Here is an 18,045-nt window from a genome sequence, read left to right on the forward strand (position 1 = left end):
CAAAAATTCTTTATATAACTATATGACTATACCTCTGCAGAGTATTGCGCAGTCATGTACAGCCGTTTGTGCGTAAAACAATTGTAAAAAATATTGATTTTTCTGTTCTTAAATCCCATTTTCGCTCTGGTTTTTCTTTAGTCAAGTTCTAAGCGCACTTTCAATCTGTGTTCTGGGGGTATTACATTAAATCAATCACATAATATTTCATATTTCATGCACACACTTGGCAACCCTGTCCAACTGTCAAACACATGTAACTGTCAAACAGTGCTGCGGCTCCTTTATTTATTTATTTATTCATCATATTTCTTAACTGCTTTTTCTTAGCTTTGACAACAGCATGTCCAACATATCACAAATAAAAAAAGATATATATAAGAATATATATGCCCAAGCAGGCGATATTTAACTGACATATCACGCAGGCGACAATCCAGGAAGAAGCCAAAGTTGCCAAAGCAAATAGAACTCAGTTGCACAACAACTTGACAATTGAATGTCAAAACAATAAATTGACAAGTAGAAAAGGAAAAAATAAATATTATAATAATATCGTAAGCCTTCTCACAGCTCAGAGTGGCTAAGCAAATAGTCAAGTTTTTTGATAGCTCATTAAAACTGGTTCAAGTCAAAGCAAATGTCATTTTCTCTTTGCTTTGCGTTTGTTTCTACTAGCATTATGTAAATGTACTTTAAAAGTTAATTGCTTTAAAGAACTAGTTCATAATTAACCTAAAGAACTAGTTCCAGCTAATAAATTATATTTTGGCAATTTATATATCTGAATTTTTGCTCAAAGTGTTGGAGCTGCTTCTCATATTAATTCATTTTAGTTCAAAATTGCAATAGTTTATTATTATTAAGAAAAAATCCTATATCTCGTTTTAAAGAGTCCATTAGCTAATTTGCTAAAAAATCATGGTCAACAAGTCATAATTGAGTGAAATGTTTAATATATACGCAATTCAAAATAACGAGTTGCCTCTGTATTTCTTACACTTCATTGAAATCAATAGCAGCTGAAAACCTGCACAATGAACGCATCCGCCTTAAGAATCGCTTCGAATCGGACGTTTCCAATCGCTTTATTAGTGAACGGGCCAACGCGATTCTGGTCAATTATTTAGCTGACTCCGTTCGTCAAGTGATCCTCAGCGAAATGCATCCGTTCCGGCCATATACAGCTTAAGCATAAGCCGATACAGCAAAAGTATTGATTGCACATAATTATAGGATTCTCCCAGCGAGTCGCCCCAGTTCCAACAGAAGCAGCGGCCCACATCGATCCAAAACCCAAAAGTGAAAAGTGAACTATACAAAATAATCAAAAAAAATTTCGTGCTCACAACTTGACCAACATTTGCGCATAATTAAATGTGGCAACTGGTTTCGGGCTGAAACGCATAAAAATCGGAAGTTGAAGCTTTAAATTTAATGCGCTTACTTTAAAGAGTGTTGAAAGCGCAGCGATCAAATTGCCAGCAGGCATGACATGCAGTCAGATAGTTACAAAAAAGGAATTCAACTTTTTGGCAAATTGCTTTTAATGGATTTCTTCAAAGCGACTTTTAAAATAACGTCTTTAATTTGAATTACTCCACACTTAACGAAGCTGCAACAAACCTAACGAATAGTTGCTTACGTACATAAGCAAGCAGCTCCGAAAATGTCAAAAAGAGACACTAACATCTAAGGAAGCTATAGCAAATCTAACGAAGCATGCTGTCTGTCACAAGCTAACGGCTGGAAAACCTTTGATATTGTTGACAATAGTTTTGAACAATAGATGCCGCTACTTGATATCCGTTGCCCGGCAACCATTTGAATTACATCAAAACAGAACTTGACAATTGCAAATTTTGCTTTGACACTCGAAAATCGATTGGGAGAATTAAGTAATCAGGATGAAATTCATACCGCTGCACACCACAAACACAGCCATTGTGTACAAGAATTCGCTATGCTCGCTAGCCTCGCTGCTGGTGCTCGTCTTCATAGCTCTGTCCGTAATGCTGCCCGTTTTGTTGGTCTCGCTGTTGAGTCCGTACTCCGGCATATCGGAGTCGCGGGTGTTATATGAGCAGCCGGCCCTAAGGTTTAAATATCAGTACATATTCGTGGCCCACATGGACTCGACGCAGGACGATGAGCCGCTGGAATCGTCCTTTCTAGCCTGCAGCAGCTTCGCCAACTTCAATGCGCGCGTACAAAACTATTCGAGTCTTTGCGAGGCGAGCAAATATTGGACACAGGACTTGGACTACGATACGGTTACGGATCGCGTGAACTTTCAGCTGGAACTAAAGCAGCTGCCCGCACATTTGATAAGCTTTGATTTGCTGCTGTTCTTCGAGGCGCAGCTGCGCCATAAATGCGTCCTTAATCCACCCGCGGTGCTGGCACATCAACTACAGCTGCCGCAGGCTGTGCGCCTGCAGAATGGACACGTTCAATTGAAAGGCGAGTTAAAGCTGAAGCAATTTGTGGAGTTCACCTGCCCATTTCCGGGACGCAACCTGCAAACCAACTTTCGCCAGGTGCAACTGGATACGAGCAACAGTTTGGCGGACATCTCACAGTACAAAATGGAATCGCTGTTGGGCCAGGTGAAAGCAAATCCAGCCTACTTCCAGATGGCCGTGCAGGAGACCTACTACAGGCCCACACCGTCGCGCCTAAGTCCCGGACTTACCATCGACGTGGAGCTAGATGTGCCACAATTGCCAGCACGCTATCATTTGAGCATTTGGGAACGTCTCGGTCAGTTTTGGCTGTATTTTGCGTCTTTTTTTGGTATTTCGTTTTACATTATGAATAAGTTGAAGGACTTTCTATTCGGACGCCATATCGTACGATCCTGGGAGATAATACCATGGAAGAAGCTATACTGACACGAGTCGGGCGCCATCCTTGAAATGGACAATTTCTCCATAGGCGAATGAGATACATTTTTTCATAATTTCAGTCAATTTGTGTAAATAAAATAAAATATACAATGAATTTAAGTGCTTGTGTCGGACAATGGATGTTACGGCGGGTTTCCTACTTGTCGCGGCTATTGGACATGAGAGCTAAATTGCTGAAGCCCGACTGAGGACGATCCGGCGTTGGATCATATGCACGGTTATCCTCCAGGACGATAGTAGTGCGTGGGTAATGATCTAATTGCACAAATAAATAGCGGAATTCCAGTTTTCCCTTCGAGTCCTGAATATAAAATGAGATTAGATTATATAAATAGATTTAGCTAGCGTACGCACCCTTCTTGATTCTAGCTGTACGGTTGCCTTGTTTCGCAGTCCTTGCACATAGAACTGCATGCGCATATGGGGCACTCCGTTCCGCTCGAAACTGCTATGAGCCACATGCTGGCGACGACCACGACGCGACGTCTCGCCAAAGCCTTTAATGGGTGCACCAATAGCATCTTGCACACGAGGATCATCAACGACACGTTGCAATGCCTTGGAATAAATATTGCATGAGCTCTCCTTGGAAAAGAGTTCACGGAAAATAGCATAAAACATAATGCCCGTTACACCGAGTCCGGCCAAAATTATGGCCGTGTAGCTGGCCGTCTTAGTATTCTCCTTAATCTTCTCGCCAATAGGTCGGACGTCAGTAGACACATTACTGCCGCCGCCGCCTCCGCTCGACTGCTGCAATGCCCCACTACCTGCAAAGTAATTTATTAGCTCAGTAGAACTTTCTTAATTTTTTTATTATAAACTGCCTTTCGCTTGCTGTGCTGCGGGGTTGCCTAAATGCAACGATGTAAGAGATCGAAGTCGTGTGGTTGCGGGCATCAACAGCGTTTTCCTGTGCAACAGTAAATTGCGCAGTAATATTGACTGAGCCATATTTTTAAATAATAAATAATAATTTAAAAACAATACAGTAAATTATTGTGTGCGAATAACAAAATATAAGTTGAACATCTGTTTTGATGTTTTGGTGATGAGTTATTCAACGATAGATTTTACATAATGCATTTCAGCTATCGATATGCCCTAAGAGATGGCATTTGCTTATAACAATAACAGGTTAACAGGCTTTGGGTTCACAGAGCATATCGATAATTAAAATACTAACTGCTATCGATAAGCAATCGTTGACTTACACACTTGTGATAACAAAATTAACACGAATAAAACAATAAGTGCTTAACCTTTCAATACCAGTTACTTAAAAGTGCGCAATCACGTCGCCACCAACGCTCATCAAACATATCGTCAAGCGTACACTCGCAGGCGGCCTTAAGCAATTCAAACAAGGCAAAATTATGGTCGTAACACACAACGTTAAAGGCTACGATGAGTTCTCCAAGAAAATGGAGGAACTTGAAACCGGTGACGGCAATAACCAAGTGCATGTCCTCTTCAGCGGGGGCAAGGACGAAAATGGCGAGAGCTGGTGTCCATATTGTGTCAGGGGTAATATACAATGATCTCTAGTGGCTAACCGCAAAGAGCATTTAATTACAAATGACTCAATTCCCAAACGGTTATTTTATACGTGTTCTATTCCCATAGCCGAGCCGGTGATACATGATGCATTGAAGAAGGCCCCTGAAAACTCCCACTTTGTGCATGTCGATGTTGGCGAGCGTTCATAGTAAGTTGTAATATATTATTAACCAATTGACAACTGTTATTTTCGCAGGGCCGCCTATTAAAAGCTTACGATGATAGTTTTATATACGTATAAGTACAATGACTAACTCGCCTTTTGAGGGCATTATTCGTATTAGAACGTGGAGCAATGTATATAAATTTGTTATAATGTTCGTATAAGAACTCTGTTGATCTAAGAAACTATATGAAATAGTGATCTAGCGTCCGTTTCTGTATGAAAGCATAGTTCTACATCTGAACCAAACTTTACTGCAGGGTACCAAGCTTAAAGACAAAGCTATAAAGACTATGCATTTTGTCAACTGCAATGCGTTACATATCGTAACACTTCGAACAGAGTATGTTTAGCTGTTGACCACCGTACAAAATTATATATTGTTGTTGTTAAGTTATTAGGGCATTCGACGATAACTCAAGAGCATTTTACAGCACCTATAAAAATATATACATATACATATACTTGTATATGCACATATATGTACACATATGTACTGCATGTTTTCACGCCCATTGTTAGTGATAAAAAATGAAATGTAGCAAAGCTGATCGTTTAAATAACTTTCGTTTGCTTTGCTTTTTATCACGAATTTGGCAAGAATGCGAGATAATTAGTAAATGAGATTATGATTGGTATTTGCAGTTGGAAAGACTTGAACTGTCCATTTCGTAAGGATCCAAATACTCATCTAATTTTCTTGCCGACGCTGATGCGCTGGAAGTCACCACAGAGATTGGACGGCGAGCGCTGCTCCAACAAGGACCTGGTCGAGATGATGTTCGAGGATGAGGAATAATTATGCAAGCTAATCCAAATTATTGGCAGCCTCCACAGAACATATTTAAAACTTTTTTCATATTTTATTTTTGGAATGTTTCGCAATGCGCGCACTGATCATAATTAAAACATTTTAAATTGTCCCGTCAATAGTTGCTTTTGTACTTCTTGATCTCGACCATGACTACATGGATATTCGTTAGCTGGGCGCGCGCATTGGGCGTCAGCAGCTTGTGGAAACGATGATAATATTGGACAAGACTGGCCAAAGCTAATTGCAACAGCTGAGAGCCGGTCAACAGCGATGGGAACGATAGAAGTACCTCACGATTAAGCTCCTCTAGAGATTTCTTCCAATTCGCAGAGAAACTAGCTACAAGGCCGAGACTACGTCTCTCCTGCTTACGTAGCTCATCTGCTTGATCCTTTTCCACGTATTGCTCGCCCTCCTTCACAAACTGTATTATACCTCCGAAGTGTGGGGCTAAAATTTCATCCACATATTCTGCACTGCGTGCATTCAACTGCTCACGGAATGCCTCAGCCTCTTTGGAGTTGTCACGCGTATGCTCCATGAGCACGCCAAGCACTAGATCATAGTTGTTGATCAAATAAATAAGCTGATCCTTGCGTGTAGCGAAAATTGCGGCCATACGCAAAATAAAGCACTCCACTTCGTTTTGTAGCTCCAGTAACAGCCGGCTAACCAGCTCATTGGGAAAATGCTCCGAGATTCCAACAATGGCGGCACTGAATTCTGCATAGCGCCGTGTTATCTGAGAGAAATAGAATCTCGATTATCTGACATTAGCTATAGAGTGTTACTCGTACATAATGTGGACCCATTTCCTTATTGAACTTGGTGGGATCACAGTCGTGAATGCTCTGTATATTCAAACGAAAAACGTACTCCAAACGTGGCCAAATAACCGATTGCAGTGAGTCCCAATACCTTAAAAGGACACAGGTTATAATATATATGCCTATATTATAATCTAATCTATACTCACTTATCCAGCGCTGGCACACAGCGCTTGTGGCACATAAGCTGGTAGCGAAAGATCAAATGTATACAAAGGAACATGGCTATAGTATCATAGCAATCATGTATAGATGTTTCCAGATTTTTCTAAAGAAAACGATAGACATTAATAGTATACATAACTGAGACTTAGATTTCACATACAATCATCAAGGTTAACGTTTTTCCCATAATTTGGTTGAACAGATCCTGCGCTTGGGTGCTGCGCACCATAAAGAATTCAGTAACAAATAAATATTCTCTGCATGCATTGTCAACCAGGGCATATTGCTCTGAGCGGAACAGCGCCTCCGCCGTGTACTGTAAGAGGTAAAGCTTATCAGAAGTAAAATCTTTTACAGGGTTTCCCGAAGCTTACTCGATTCTTGAGCTGTGCATGGGGCACTATAATTGGAGCCTCCAGCTGCTGATTAAGTATATCACCGCGTTTTCCAATGGTAAAGATTGTGCTCTTATGCTTGAGACTCGTTGTTTTGGCAAACAGGCCCTTGGACGCATTGTCCTCGATGCCCATTAGATCATCCTTGGTGCAGGATTCCTCAAATTTAAGGCTTGTCAGGCGTGTCGAGTAGCTCTGCAAATAGTATAGTAGTAATACAGTTAACTGAATCCATTTCTATTCCCTTCACTTACTTTAAAATAACTATAGTAGATTTTGCTCATGGTATCGATGTACTCGCTGCATATCTCCTGTGCTACATGGCGCTCATTGGACAATATGAACTCGAAGAAGAACTTGTGCTTCAGCATCGCATTCTGCGGAATCTGATAGTTGGTCATGGGCTTGCGAAACTTGTATATCTGTTCGAGCAGGTAGCTGCGTATCTTGGACATCGCTTTGAGGCGCAGCTTGTGCAGCACATCGCTGACATCGCTCGTTGACTTGGATTCCTTAAAGCTCAGCTCCTTGACCAATGACAGCTTGTGGTTCAGCACATTCAGTTGGTTGCTGAATTCGCGCTCTGTCACAGCCGTGTCCATAATAATGTTGATCATATCCTCGGAGACGGCCATGTCCTCGATGAACTGCGACAGCTGCGCCTTGACCGACTGCCTGTTGGTCAACTGAAGCGACATAGATACGGACTTGCGTTGCAGCTGTGTTATCTCGGTGCTGATGTTATTGAGCACGCTCTGGAAGCTCATCAGCATGTTCTCCATGCGTTCCAGCACATCGTCACAGTCGTTGATTTGATTGTGCAGATTGGCAATGTTCTGCGATTCGGCAATGTAATCCTCAATTGATTTATTTTCCACATCTTTGAACTCCTTTTCAATTTGTCGCGAATATTGGCGCAAATCTGTGGTGTTCTTTAGGATCTCGCGCACTTCTTCGTTGTCCAGGGACGCTTCTTTAAGAGCGTCCATTGTTTACGAGAATTGCCAAATCAGAATTGGGTGTAGTTTTTCGAAGTTATCCAGATGTTGATAGGGCCAGGTATGCTGTTCGCACACAGTATAAAGTCACTCAAATTGCCATTCAATGTAAGTGTTAAGTAATATATACATAAATATTATCATGTAAGTTATTAAATCATAATTTAATTAGTACTAAAATAGAATTTTTGTTGAGTTAGCATATATTTAATTTGACCTGCATACCAATTTTATCTCGTAAACAGCTGTCTGATATTGCTAATATCGATAGGTAACCGATAAGTCACCTCCATCGCTTAAGATTTTTCATCACTTTTGCAAGCTAACTGTAAACAAATGTGTTAATACTGTGTTTATTGAAAACAACTGTTTATATTGTGAAAAGCTAATATGCAAAAATGTCAGACCTCAATCGCATATTCTGTGAACTTAAGTCGGAGTTTGCACAAAACGTGGAATGGACCAAACTGGAAGATTGGCTGTGCGATGATGACGACGACGAGGTAACAGCACAAAAAGCCAACCAATTTTGGTCCCTGCCCATGTGCAGGCAAAATTTGCAACGCCAGGATAATCAATTGCAAGCACTGCGGGAGCTGGCGCAATGCATCAGATCAATGCGATCTAGTGATATTGAGGGCGAAAATAGATTTGACATTGTAAACGATAATTGGGCTAAAATCGAGAACATTGCCTCCAAGGATTATTTGACCTATATTTACGCATTAACGAGTCTAGCAACATTGCCACAAGATTTACTCGACTTTGCCCCCGAGCCTATAAATGAGAATGTAAATGTGCATCTGGCGCTTAATGCAGTTAGCACGTATTTCCTAACGCTCACCATTCCAGGCGCCAAGAGTTATGGCATCTTCGATGAGGGTGTCATCGAGCATTGCTTACGAGTCTTTCGACTGCTGGAAAATTATGCCAATTCCAGTGCGCGAGCTAACAATATATGGATATTATTTCTAACAATTTGCGATGATCTCAAACTCGTCTTTCGCTATGTCCACTTTAAGGACCATCTGAAGCCACGCGACAATATAATGCGTTGCCTTTTGATTATACTCTACATGAATTTTAGACATGGCTACAATAATGCCTGTAAGTATTACAATATTTTGTATTTATATATTTTTCCCGCCAAATTTTTGTAACTACTTTAAACTATTGAATGTATGCCTATTTGCAAGTGTATAATAATTGCAAAATGATTCTTCAGCGAAATTTGTTAAAAGTGCATTATCGTAAATGTATGTGAATTTAGTGCATTTGTTTTTGTGTCATGTGTGTTGTGTGTACAATGGAATAAATGTGAATGGATAATCACTTTTTAGATTTGCGCATCTCTAATTAGTTTTCCGTCATGTGTAAGCACTGTGTGCACACACTGGCAACAAGCTAACAGCTGTTTTATAAGACGAAGATTATACAAACGGTTGATACTTTAATGTTGTGAATCGAATTGTAAATTGTTAATAACAATTTAAATTAAACGTTTTAAATGCTACGCACCTTTGGCTCGTTGCGCGTGCACTGCCAGCAGCTGCTGAGGCACACAAACAAACAACAACTATCGACGCGAACGTGCCGCAAACAGTCAACATTTGGAGGCAACCGCAGTGATCCAGATGCACTGCGAAAATTACGCTCTAAATCAACACTATACTACATAACTGCTGGCGGTGTACTGATTGTGGGCTTCAGCTATGCGGCTGTGCCACTGTACAGTATATTTTGCCAGGCATACAGTTATGGTGGCACTACTTCGCAAGGCCACGATGCCGAGAAGGTGGAGCACATGGTGAAAGTGAACGACCGAGTGCTCAAGATACGGTTCAATGCCGACATTGGCTCTTCCATGCGCTGGAACTTTAAGCCGCAACAGTATGAAATAAAAGTTGCACCCGGCGAAACAGCACTCGCCTTCTACACAGCCAAAAATCCGACAGACAAACCGGTGGTTGGCATCAGCACCTACAATGTGATTCCATTCGAGGCGGGTGCATACTTTAATAAAATCCAATGCTTTTGCTTTGAAGAGCAAATGCTTAATCCTCACGAGGAGGTGGATATGCCTGTGTTCTTCTACATTGATCCAGAAATCACGCAAGATCCGGCACTCGAGTATTGTGACACCATTACACTATCCTACACGTTCTTCGAGGCAAAAGAAGGCTTACAACTTAACTTTCCCAGTTATGCTAAGCCTCATGCAGCTAACGCATAGAGTATGCTTTGTACAGACTTCGTTAAATAAATCGTTGTTTAATTTTTAAAGAGCAATGTTATTAAATCTTAAATTTCCATATATATTCACATATTTCAAAAATGTAAATCAAAGATGAGCCGCAAGCTTAGCTATAAATCGATTGCATGCAAAAATTGCAATCGATAGTTACAGTTCCTATTATAGTTGCAGAGCACCCACAACTGTAGGGGAGAGCAATTGAGTAGACGATAGCACGACAGCTGTTACACTTTCAAAACGATATGTTATCGTTATTCATTAACTGATTACAGATATATGGCGAGCGTTCAATGAACGCTAACAGCAAGTTTATAAATAGATTCTGGTCTGACAGTCGATCCGCACTTGTCCAGCAGCCGCCGCCGTCGCATCCGTTCGTTTGACCTATTTGAACCGAACCATGTATTTGGAATGACGTGGAAATGCGTATAGAATTAATACTGATCACAATATGCGCCTTGGGCGCCGGCTGGGCATTGGATTTGGAGTACGAGCAGCCAACGGTGCTTATAACGGTGCTCGTGCGCAATAAGGCCCACATATTACCCATGTTTTTGAGCTATATAGATCAATTGGATTATCCTAAGCAGCGCATTGCCTTCTGGTAAGTGAGAGCATTAAAGACTTCAGATAGGAGAACATAATATATATGTGTGTATAAATATATATTCAGGATACGCTGTGATCACAACAACGATAATAGCATACAAGTGCTGCAAGAGTGGCTAGAACATTCGGCGGACCTTTATCACAGCGTCAACTATTCTTTCGACGATGAAACGTCGCGTTATGTTAATGAAAGCTCCGCTTACGACTGGCCGGCATCGCGTTTCAAGCATGTGATTGCTTTGAAAGAAGAGGCGCTGCAATATGCGCGCGATATTTGGGCGGACTTCATATTCTTTTTGGATGCCGATGTGTTGCTGACTGCGCCAAAGTCTCTCAAGGAGCTCACAGCCTTGCGGCTGCCCATTGTGGCACCCATGTTATTGTCGGATAGTCTCTACTCGAATTTCTGGTGCGGCATGACTGAGGATTATTACTATCAGCGCACGCCCGAATACAAGGAGATCTATCACAAAGATAAAGTTGGCTCGTTCGCGGTGCCTATGGTCCATACAGCCGTGCTGGTGCACATGAATTATGCGGGTGCACGTTATCTAACCTTTGACCGCCAGAGACTTATTCAAATGCAGTCTGCACAGCATGCCCAACTGTACGATGGACCCGTGGACGATATCATTGTGTTTGCCATGTCCGCCAACCACTCTGGAGTGCCATTGCATATCTGTAATACTTTGCCCTTTGGCTATATGATGCAGCCATTGGAGACAACGGATACTCTGCAGCACGATCTGCTGCAGCTTATTAATATTAGAGTTAACATGGTACACGATCTAGGAGCAGTGCCGCCCGTGCATTCATACTTGCAGCAGCACATTAAGCCGCCCGAGAAAACTAAACTGAATTTGGATAATATATTCATGATCAATCTGGAAAGAAGGCCAGAAAGACGTGAAAAAATGGAGAATCTGTTCACTGAACTGGGCCTGGAAGTGGAGCATTTTGCTGCCGTCGATGGCAAGCAACTAAACACGCAGCTGGTGCAGGAGATGGGAATAAGTTTTCTGCCAGGTTACGAGGATCCGTATCATCATCGTCCAATGACAATGGGCGAAATCGGTTGCTTTCTTAGTCACTATCGCATTTGGCAGCAGATTGTGCAGCGACAACTACGCCAGGTGCTTATCCTGGAAGATGACATACGATTCGAACCATATTTCACGGCAAGTGCGCTACGCGTACTCCAACAGGCAAGCAACTATGACTATGACCTTATCTACTTCGGTCGCAAGCGTTTGAAGGATGAAAGCGAGCCTTGGGTCGACGGCAGCGATAATCTCGTGCATGTCGGCTACTCCTACTGGACACTGGGCTATGTCATTACGCTGAAAGGCGCCGAGAAACTATTGGCTGTTAATCCGCTAGAGAAACTTATACCGGTCGATGAGTTTCTCCCGGTAATGTTTGGCCGGCATCCGTTGCAGAATCTCAGCAAAGCTTTCGAGCCACGCAACCTAATTGCATTTAGTGCAGCGCCTATGTTACTCTATCCCATCCACTACACGGGTGAAACGGGCTATATATCCGACACGGAGGACTCTCAGCAAATTGTTGATATGGCAGATGGGGCTGGCGAGGCGCAGCTTAAAAGCAATCGCCAGCAAATCTTTCCTAAAGAGGACACTGTAAACATGCTCGATCAGGATCTGAAGCTGGGCGAGAGCAACAACTTGCTACAGGTGGATATGACAAAAAGCCATCAGGAGCTTTAAAAATAATACATAGAATTAACTTAGCCGTAGTCTTATAAAGTCTGTACCAAATGTGCCTTATATTATGATTAAGCAAGTACGTAAAATGCAATTTATCAGCTCCACCAATTACTATTTTTAATGAACAACTCGTCAAGAACAAATAGAAAACACATAGATTATACAAACAAATGCATTTAGTAATAAATATTCTTTGAAACCATTTTGACCAAGGTTGTAAAGAAAGGAAACAGTTTTGTATAACTGACGGAACAGAACCTTCGACCTATAGAGGGTTAACTAGCCTTGAAGATACATAGACGCAACTAAAACCCTTTTATTGCATAGCTAAACACCCTTTATTTGATTTGTTAGCGGCTATAAAACTGTAAGCACTTAAAGTTAGGAAATCCCTTTAACCCATGGCGGTCTTCATGAACAAGTTCTTGATAGGCGGCAAATTCTGAGTCAACTGCAGGCCAAGACTGCGCATCAGTACTACAGGACTAAAATCGGTAGAGTATAGCGTGTGCAAGCCATGCACGCCCACCATGATGGGCACATTTTTGAGCAAGCATTTGCGTTCGTATTTAACCAGATGCTGTGTATCGCCCAGCTTAAATCCAGCATAGGCAGCGGCGGCTAAGGTTTCCACCAGGTGACGCACATCACCAAAGCCCAAATTAACGCCTTGTCCAGCCAGTGGATGAACGCGATGTGCAGCATCTCCAACAAGAGCAGCGCCATTGCACACATACGAAGATGCGTGCAAGAAGCCTAGTGGAAATGTAGCACGCGAACCATCCTGCACGCCACATACTTGGGGAGGATATTGACGTTGATGCTGGGCTCCGCTGTTGCCGAAGAGAGCATTGAGCCCTTGCAACGCCTTGTCCGCCAGATCTACGCGTGGATATTGCCTGCAAAAAGCCTCATTAAGGGCATCGGCAAAAGCATTCGCGTCCATGGCCAGCAATTCCTTAGCATGCGGCACTGTTGTGCTCCAGACCAGGGAGCTTTGCTTGGTACTCAGCGGCAATAGAGCAACTGGACCGGTGGGCAAAAAACGTTGCCAAGCCACCGAATTATCACAATCATCTTCCATATTAAGGTCCAGTGTGGCCACCAATCCCATACGATCATAGTTAAATGAGAAAACGTCCACGCCCATTTCCTTGCGCACCACAGAGTTGGCACCATCGGCTCCAATGAGCAGATCGCATGTAAAGATGCGTCCATCCTGCAGCTTAACTTGGGAATGTGGTGCGCCCGTCTTACCAGGCAAACCCACACATTCAATGCGCGCCCTGTTTAACACCTCCACATTAGCCGACAATTCTTTGACACGTGAATAGACCGCATCGAGTATCAAATCATTTTCAATGATGCAGGCCACATCGCTGGCAAAATTATTGTGCTGGAATTGAATAAGCGCATCGCTATTTGACTCCCACACTTGCATCTGTTTTACTGGCTTATATCGTGCCTGCTCAATGTGTGCCCAGGCATTAATAGATTTAAAGAGCTCCACAGAGTTTCGGTTGATGGCCGAAACGCGATTTTGATATGGACCCGTGGGATCAAAGCCCTTGAATGGTGGGGCGCCCTCCAGCAGCAGTACCTTCTTATCAGCCAGCGTCACATTGTTGACCAACGCAGCAGCAAGCGTTGTTCCAACTAAGCCACCTCCGCCAATTATGATATCATAGTGCTCGGTTGCCGGTGAAGTCTCTGTTTTTGTGTTTCCTGCAGATGTGCTCAGCAATCGTTTGGCAATGCTACGTGCCTGGCTGATTGCCGCACTGCCAGCATTATTGCGCAATAAAATTAACATTTCTCTGTAGAATGAATGCAGCAAAGTTATATTTGAATTTCACAAATCTTATTCGTTGTTATCGTTCGTAATTGCACTGCTAGAGCTGACAATGCGCTTCGTAAAAGTAATCGAATCAATTTGCCTGTCTATCGATATGCACCATTGTATAGGCCAGCTCTAGTGCGAAAAGGAAGTAAAAAGCGAATAGTAAAATTTTTAAATGAAAGAACTGCTTAGCACTGCTTGCATTATCGGAATGCATATCGATTTGTTATTAACCTTATTTGTCTGTTATGAATTTAAATCTTGAAAATATCTCAATTCAGGTGCACCTCAACTACATGCGAAATGTTTTGAAGTCTTAGACGAGATAACCACTGAACAAAATGGAGATGTATACAAGACTTTGATGCATATAATGTCGGAAACGTTTTATATGCATATTTATCCAGAAAACTCGAAAGGTTTGGGCCCAAAAAATGGCGAGCATATTTCTGATTGGTTTGTAAAGCTATTAGACAAGTATCCAGATATATTGTCACGTGTATTGGAAAATTACATTGATTGCGTGATTACGAATCCTATTAGGGAGGTAAATTATATTAATTGTTGCATACAAGTTAAATATCGCTTTTACAATTTAATATTTTTTAGTGGAAAGCCGGTGATGAGAAAATTGCCATTGGATATGCGGCCAAATATGATGCAGCTCTCTATGCCAAATGTAACAAATCCTGCACGGATCTGCTACTTAAGACTATCCAAGCGGATGAAGCAGTGGGTCTTCAGCTACGATCTCTCGAACTTATTGAGCGCATTTTGCAGCATCAGACACAGGTGGAGTGGCGAATCTTTCGACACGATGTGTCCACTAAACCAAGAGAAGTTTCTTTAATCAGAGAGACAATTCGTTGCCTTGACGACAAAACTTTTAGCGTTCGTCGCAAGGCGAGCCAAGTGCTAAGCATAGCCATTAGACAGGGCTCGCCAATCACCACACGAATACTTTATGAGGTCATCAATTTTGTTCAATATGATGATATTAAGACACCGCGTAACCCAAATTCTCGACAAGTTGAGCTAAGTCTTGAAAATCCAAAAAAGTTGTGTTATGCCTATAGCTTCGAGGGTTACGATGAACTAGAAGCGGACGTTAAGAGAATGCCACAATTGATTTACGAACGTTTTCTAGTATCTAACAATGGCTTGGCTCGTTGCTCTGGACTAGCTTTGCTAGAGCGCCTGGCTCAAATGAATCAGCGAATCTTATACAATACCCACTTTGAGCGTGAAATATCTGCGCTAGCCACAGATATGCTGTCATCAGTGCGGAAAGCAACATTGGAAATGATAGACGCACTGCTCCAAACCTACGACAACTGTTCCATACTCGTCGATGTCTATTGTCGGATTTGGTCCTGCATGCTGAATGATGACGATGCTCTATTACAGAAACTTGCATTGCATGTTAGTGAGAGAATATCTCATTCATTTTCAATGCTTTGACTATTCTAATAACATTACCTTGCAGAGCTTTAATCGTAATGTCTTGCTGAATATCCAACCTCTGGAATATTCCAATGAACCGAAGCATCTGCTGCCCTGGAACATTCTGACCACATTGTTAGCTACACAACCTCGTGATTATTTGCAGCACAGATTCAATTTATTGCTACAAAATGAGAATCTGGTTACGTGAGTAGCTTTCATCAAATTCAACATAAACAAATACTCACATTCAACTCGTCCATCTAGGTCCAAATTGGTGAACACTATTATCTCGCACTTAAATACGCCAATGGCAACGGAAGCATGGACACTGCTTCTGATGCTATCCAGTCGCATTACAAACAATTTGGATTCGATAATACCAACATTCGATCGTTTGTCGTCGTACAATATGAAGTCGAATCAGGTGTTAGCGCTTCAGTTGATCACCTATTGTTTGTCCAACTTTTCGAAGGCATCGCTCAATCAGCTCTTCAAACGCCTGCTATCCGCGATGAGCACGGGCAGCATTTGGCTAGCAGTGATCTCACCTGCAATGCTGCTGTTGCATCACATAGATCAACTGTCGCATAGTCAGGCGCCGGAGAATAGCGCGACAGTTGAGAATTGGCAAATGCAGTTGCTAGAGGACGTCACGGCTGCGTCCAAGATATGCATAGAGAACTTTCAAACAGATCACATACGAATGGCCTCCTTACTGGCTACTTATACCGAACTGATTGTAATGCTACCACAAAACGCGGATGAGAAAATCGTTAACTTTGTGCTTGGCTATGTGAAGCTCTGCATTAGCTTGAACGAAGCCAGTTTCGATACGGAAAACGAACGCATGATGAACTGGATGGTTGTGATAGCAGGAAGGCTCTCTTTGCGAGACAATAATCTGGCACACAAGGTTTCCAAAATGTATGGGCAAATACTGAGCAAAAATGACAGGCCACAACTGATTAATAGTACGCTGATTTGTCTGAACGATCTGGGCAAAAAATATCCCACAATTCTGGAGAGCAATATGAAATGCATACTGGTCAAGTTGTCTTCGAAATATCCCACAACACGCGTGCGCACCTATCGCTGTGTCAAGGATGTCATTCTGGCTGGGAATATTAAATTGAAAGGCGCCATTTTAATCTCGCTGCTGGCTGGACTGGTCGATGAGAGCGTCGAAGTAGCACGTGAAGCAGATGCCTTTTTTATACGCTATAAGAAATTGTATGACAAGTCACTGTTTCATCATTGTCTCAAGGAGATTCCCTTCGATTTGAACGACCAAGCCTTTTTAACCGGCTCAGCTCGCATGGAAGCAGGCTTCAAGTCGCCACTGAAGGGACCAAAGCATAGAAAACTTCGGCGTTTGCTATATAATCATATTCTCGCCGCATTAGACGAAAATACGCTCTTACTATACTTTGGACAGCTGAAGCTATTAGCTGGTAAGCTTAACAAACTCCACATAAAAATAATATATATAATAATTTATTATTTACTAACTTGCAGAGAAGACAAAAGATGCGTCATTTATTAAGTTGGCCAGCGCCTTGGATGTAGTCATCGATATACTCTTTATAATGCGTCGAATATGCTATTGTACCAAGAGCAAACGTCAGCAGGGCGCAGGCCAGGCAGAGGGCGATGAAGATGAGACCTCACCGGAGGAGGAACTGCAAGCATTGCCAATTGCACTGGCCGAGCAGCCACCAGCTAATGATAATGCAGCAGGCAAAGGGCGTGGACGAGGAGCACGCAAACGGGAAATAGCTGAAGAGCCGGTCAGTATATAAGAGACTAAAACCTATAGTCAGCTTTATAACTAAATTCTTTACACTTTCAAACAGCTCAAGCAACTGGAGCGTTGTCTGCGCTACGTGGAGGAAATTCATCGGAATTTGCGTAATTATATGAACTCCGAGCTGCATCAGGAGTTTAATAAATTTTGTCGTGCCATGACAATGCGCTTTGCGAATTTAACGGACTTTGCGCAGCCAGCGCATTTCTGGCAAAAATATAAAACTAAATCCGGACCAAGATCCAAGCGACGTCGCGTCAACGATGATGGCGACTATGCAGATGGCGAGGATTCGGCAGATAGCAACAGCGATACAGACAATGAACTGCCGCTGGAACGGCACAAGAGTTCGATCACAGCAACAGCCGGAGGAGTACGCAGAGGAAGCTTTGATTTGCTGGCTACTGAGCTAATCTTTCAGCCGCTTGACTGGTAGAGGATACTCACTTGTATATGTAAATATAAATCTTAAATACGTAATGAATCTATGAAATGAATTTATTTTTACATGTTATATACATAAGTTGATCTACA

The 18,045-nt window shown here is 42.2% G+C and overlaps 8 protein-coding genes across 8 annotated transcripts; 5 read left to right on the forward strand and 3 right to left on the reverse strand.

Moving 5' to 3' along the window:
- The first annotated feature begins 844 nt into the window (after positions 1-844).
- On the forward strand, positions 845-2,898 carry LOC111599061 (transmembrane protein 231). Its single transcript, XM_023314582.2, has one exon. It carries the CDS (start codon positions 1,908-1,910, stop codon positions 2,892-2,894), a length of 987 nt encoding a protein of 328 aa, XP_023170350.2. The 5' UTR covers positions 845-1,907; the 3' UTR covers positions 2,895-2,898.
- A 73-nt stretch (positions 2,899-2,971) lies between these two features.
- LOC111599063 (mitochondrial import inner membrane translocase subunit Tim21) lies at positions 2,972-3,979 on the reverse strand. Its single transcript, XM_023314583.2, has 3 exons — positions 3,737-3,979; positions 3,264-3,679; positions 2,972-3,210 (listed from the first exon to the last, which is right to left on the reverse strand). The coding sequence occupies exons 1-3, from the start codon at positions 3,861-3,863 to the stop codon at positions 3,046-3,048; spliced, it is 708 nt and encodes a 235-aa protein (XP_023170351.1). The 5' UTR covers positions 3,864-3,979; the 3' UTR covers positions 2,972-3,045.
- Positions 3,980-4,092: 113 nt separating this feature from the next.
- LOC111599206 (thioredoxin domain-containing protein 17) lies at positions 4,093-5,562 on the forward strand. Its single transcript, XM_023314802.2, has 3 exons — positions 4,093-4,436; positions 4,536-4,617; positions 5,278-5,562. Exons 1-3 carry the CDS (start codon positions 4,286-4,288, stop codon positions 5,429-5,431), a joined length of 387 nt encoding a protein of 128 aa, XP_023170570.1. The 5' UTR covers positions 4,093-4,285; the 3' UTR covers positions 5,432-5,562.
- LOC111599195 (vacuolar protein sorting-associated protein 52 homolog) lies at positions 5,543-7,956 on the reverse strand. Its single transcript, XM_023314783.2, has 6 exons — positions 7,088-7,956; positions 6,813-7,028; positions 6,599-6,754; positions 6,423-6,541; positions 6,244-6,364; positions 5,543-6,188 (listed from the first exon to the last, which is right to left on the reverse strand). The coding sequence occupies exons 1-6, from the start codon at positions 7,820-7,822 to the stop codon at positions 5,559-5,561; spliced, it is 1,977 nt and encodes a 658-aa protein (XP_023170551.1). The 5' UTR covers positions 7,823-7,956; the 3' UTR covers positions 5,543-5,558.
- A 174-nt stretch (positions 7,957-8,130) lies between these two features.
- LOC111599194 lies at positions 8,131-17,987 on the forward strand. Its single transcript, XM_023314782.2, has 7 exons — positions 8,131-8,938; positions 14,543-14,808; positions 14,871-15,683; positions 15,748-15,911; positions 15,972-17,158; positions 17,223-17,494; positions 17,561-17,987. Exons 1-7 carry the CDS (start codon positions 8,230-8,232, stop codon positions 17,945-17,947), a joined length of 3,798 nt encoding a protein of 1,265 aa, XP_023170550.2. The 5' UTR covers positions 8,131-8,229; the 3' UTR covers positions 17,948-17,987.
- LOC111599204 (cytochrome c oxidase assembly protein COX11, mitochondrial) lies at positions 9,180-10,114 on the forward strand. The gene has a single exon (XM_023314800.2). The coding sequence runs from the start codon at positions 9,339-9,341 to the stop codon at positions 10,062-10,064; it is 726 nt and encodes a 241-aa protein (XP_023170568.2). The 5' UTR covers positions 9,180-9,338; the 3' UTR covers positions 10,065-10,114.
- Positions 10,354-12,442, forward strand: LOC111599197 (glycosyltransferase 25 family member). The gene is made up of 2 exons (XM_023314788.2): positions 10,354-10,689; positions 10,759-12,442. The coding sequence occupies exons 1-2, from the start codon at positions 10,508-10,510 to the stop codon at positions 12,419-12,421; spliced, it is 1,845 nt and encodes a 614-aa protein (XP_023170556.2). The 5' UTR covers positions 10,354-10,507; the 3' UTR covers positions 12,422-12,442.
- Positions 12,513-14,360, reverse strand: LOC111599199 (ubiquinone biosynthesis monooxygenase COQ6, mitochondrial). Its single transcript, XM_023314790.2, has one exon. The coding sequence runs from the start codon at positions 14,232-14,234 to the stop codon at positions 12,816-12,818; it is 1,419 nt and encodes a 472-aa protein (XP_023170558.2). The 5' UTR covers positions 14,235-14,360; the 3' UTR covers positions 12,513-12,815.
- Positions 17,988-18,045: the final 58 nt, after the last annotated feature.

Source organism: Drosophila hydei, unplaced genomic scaffold, assembly GCF_003285905.1.
Source record: "Drosophila hydei strain 15085-1641.00,03,60 unplaced genomic scaffold, DhydRS2 tig00008114-arrow-pilon, whole genome shotgun sequence".
Classification (NCBI taxonomy): domain Eukaryota; kingdom Metazoa; phylum Arthropoda; class Insecta; order Diptera; family Drosophilidae; genus Drosophila; species Drosophila hydei.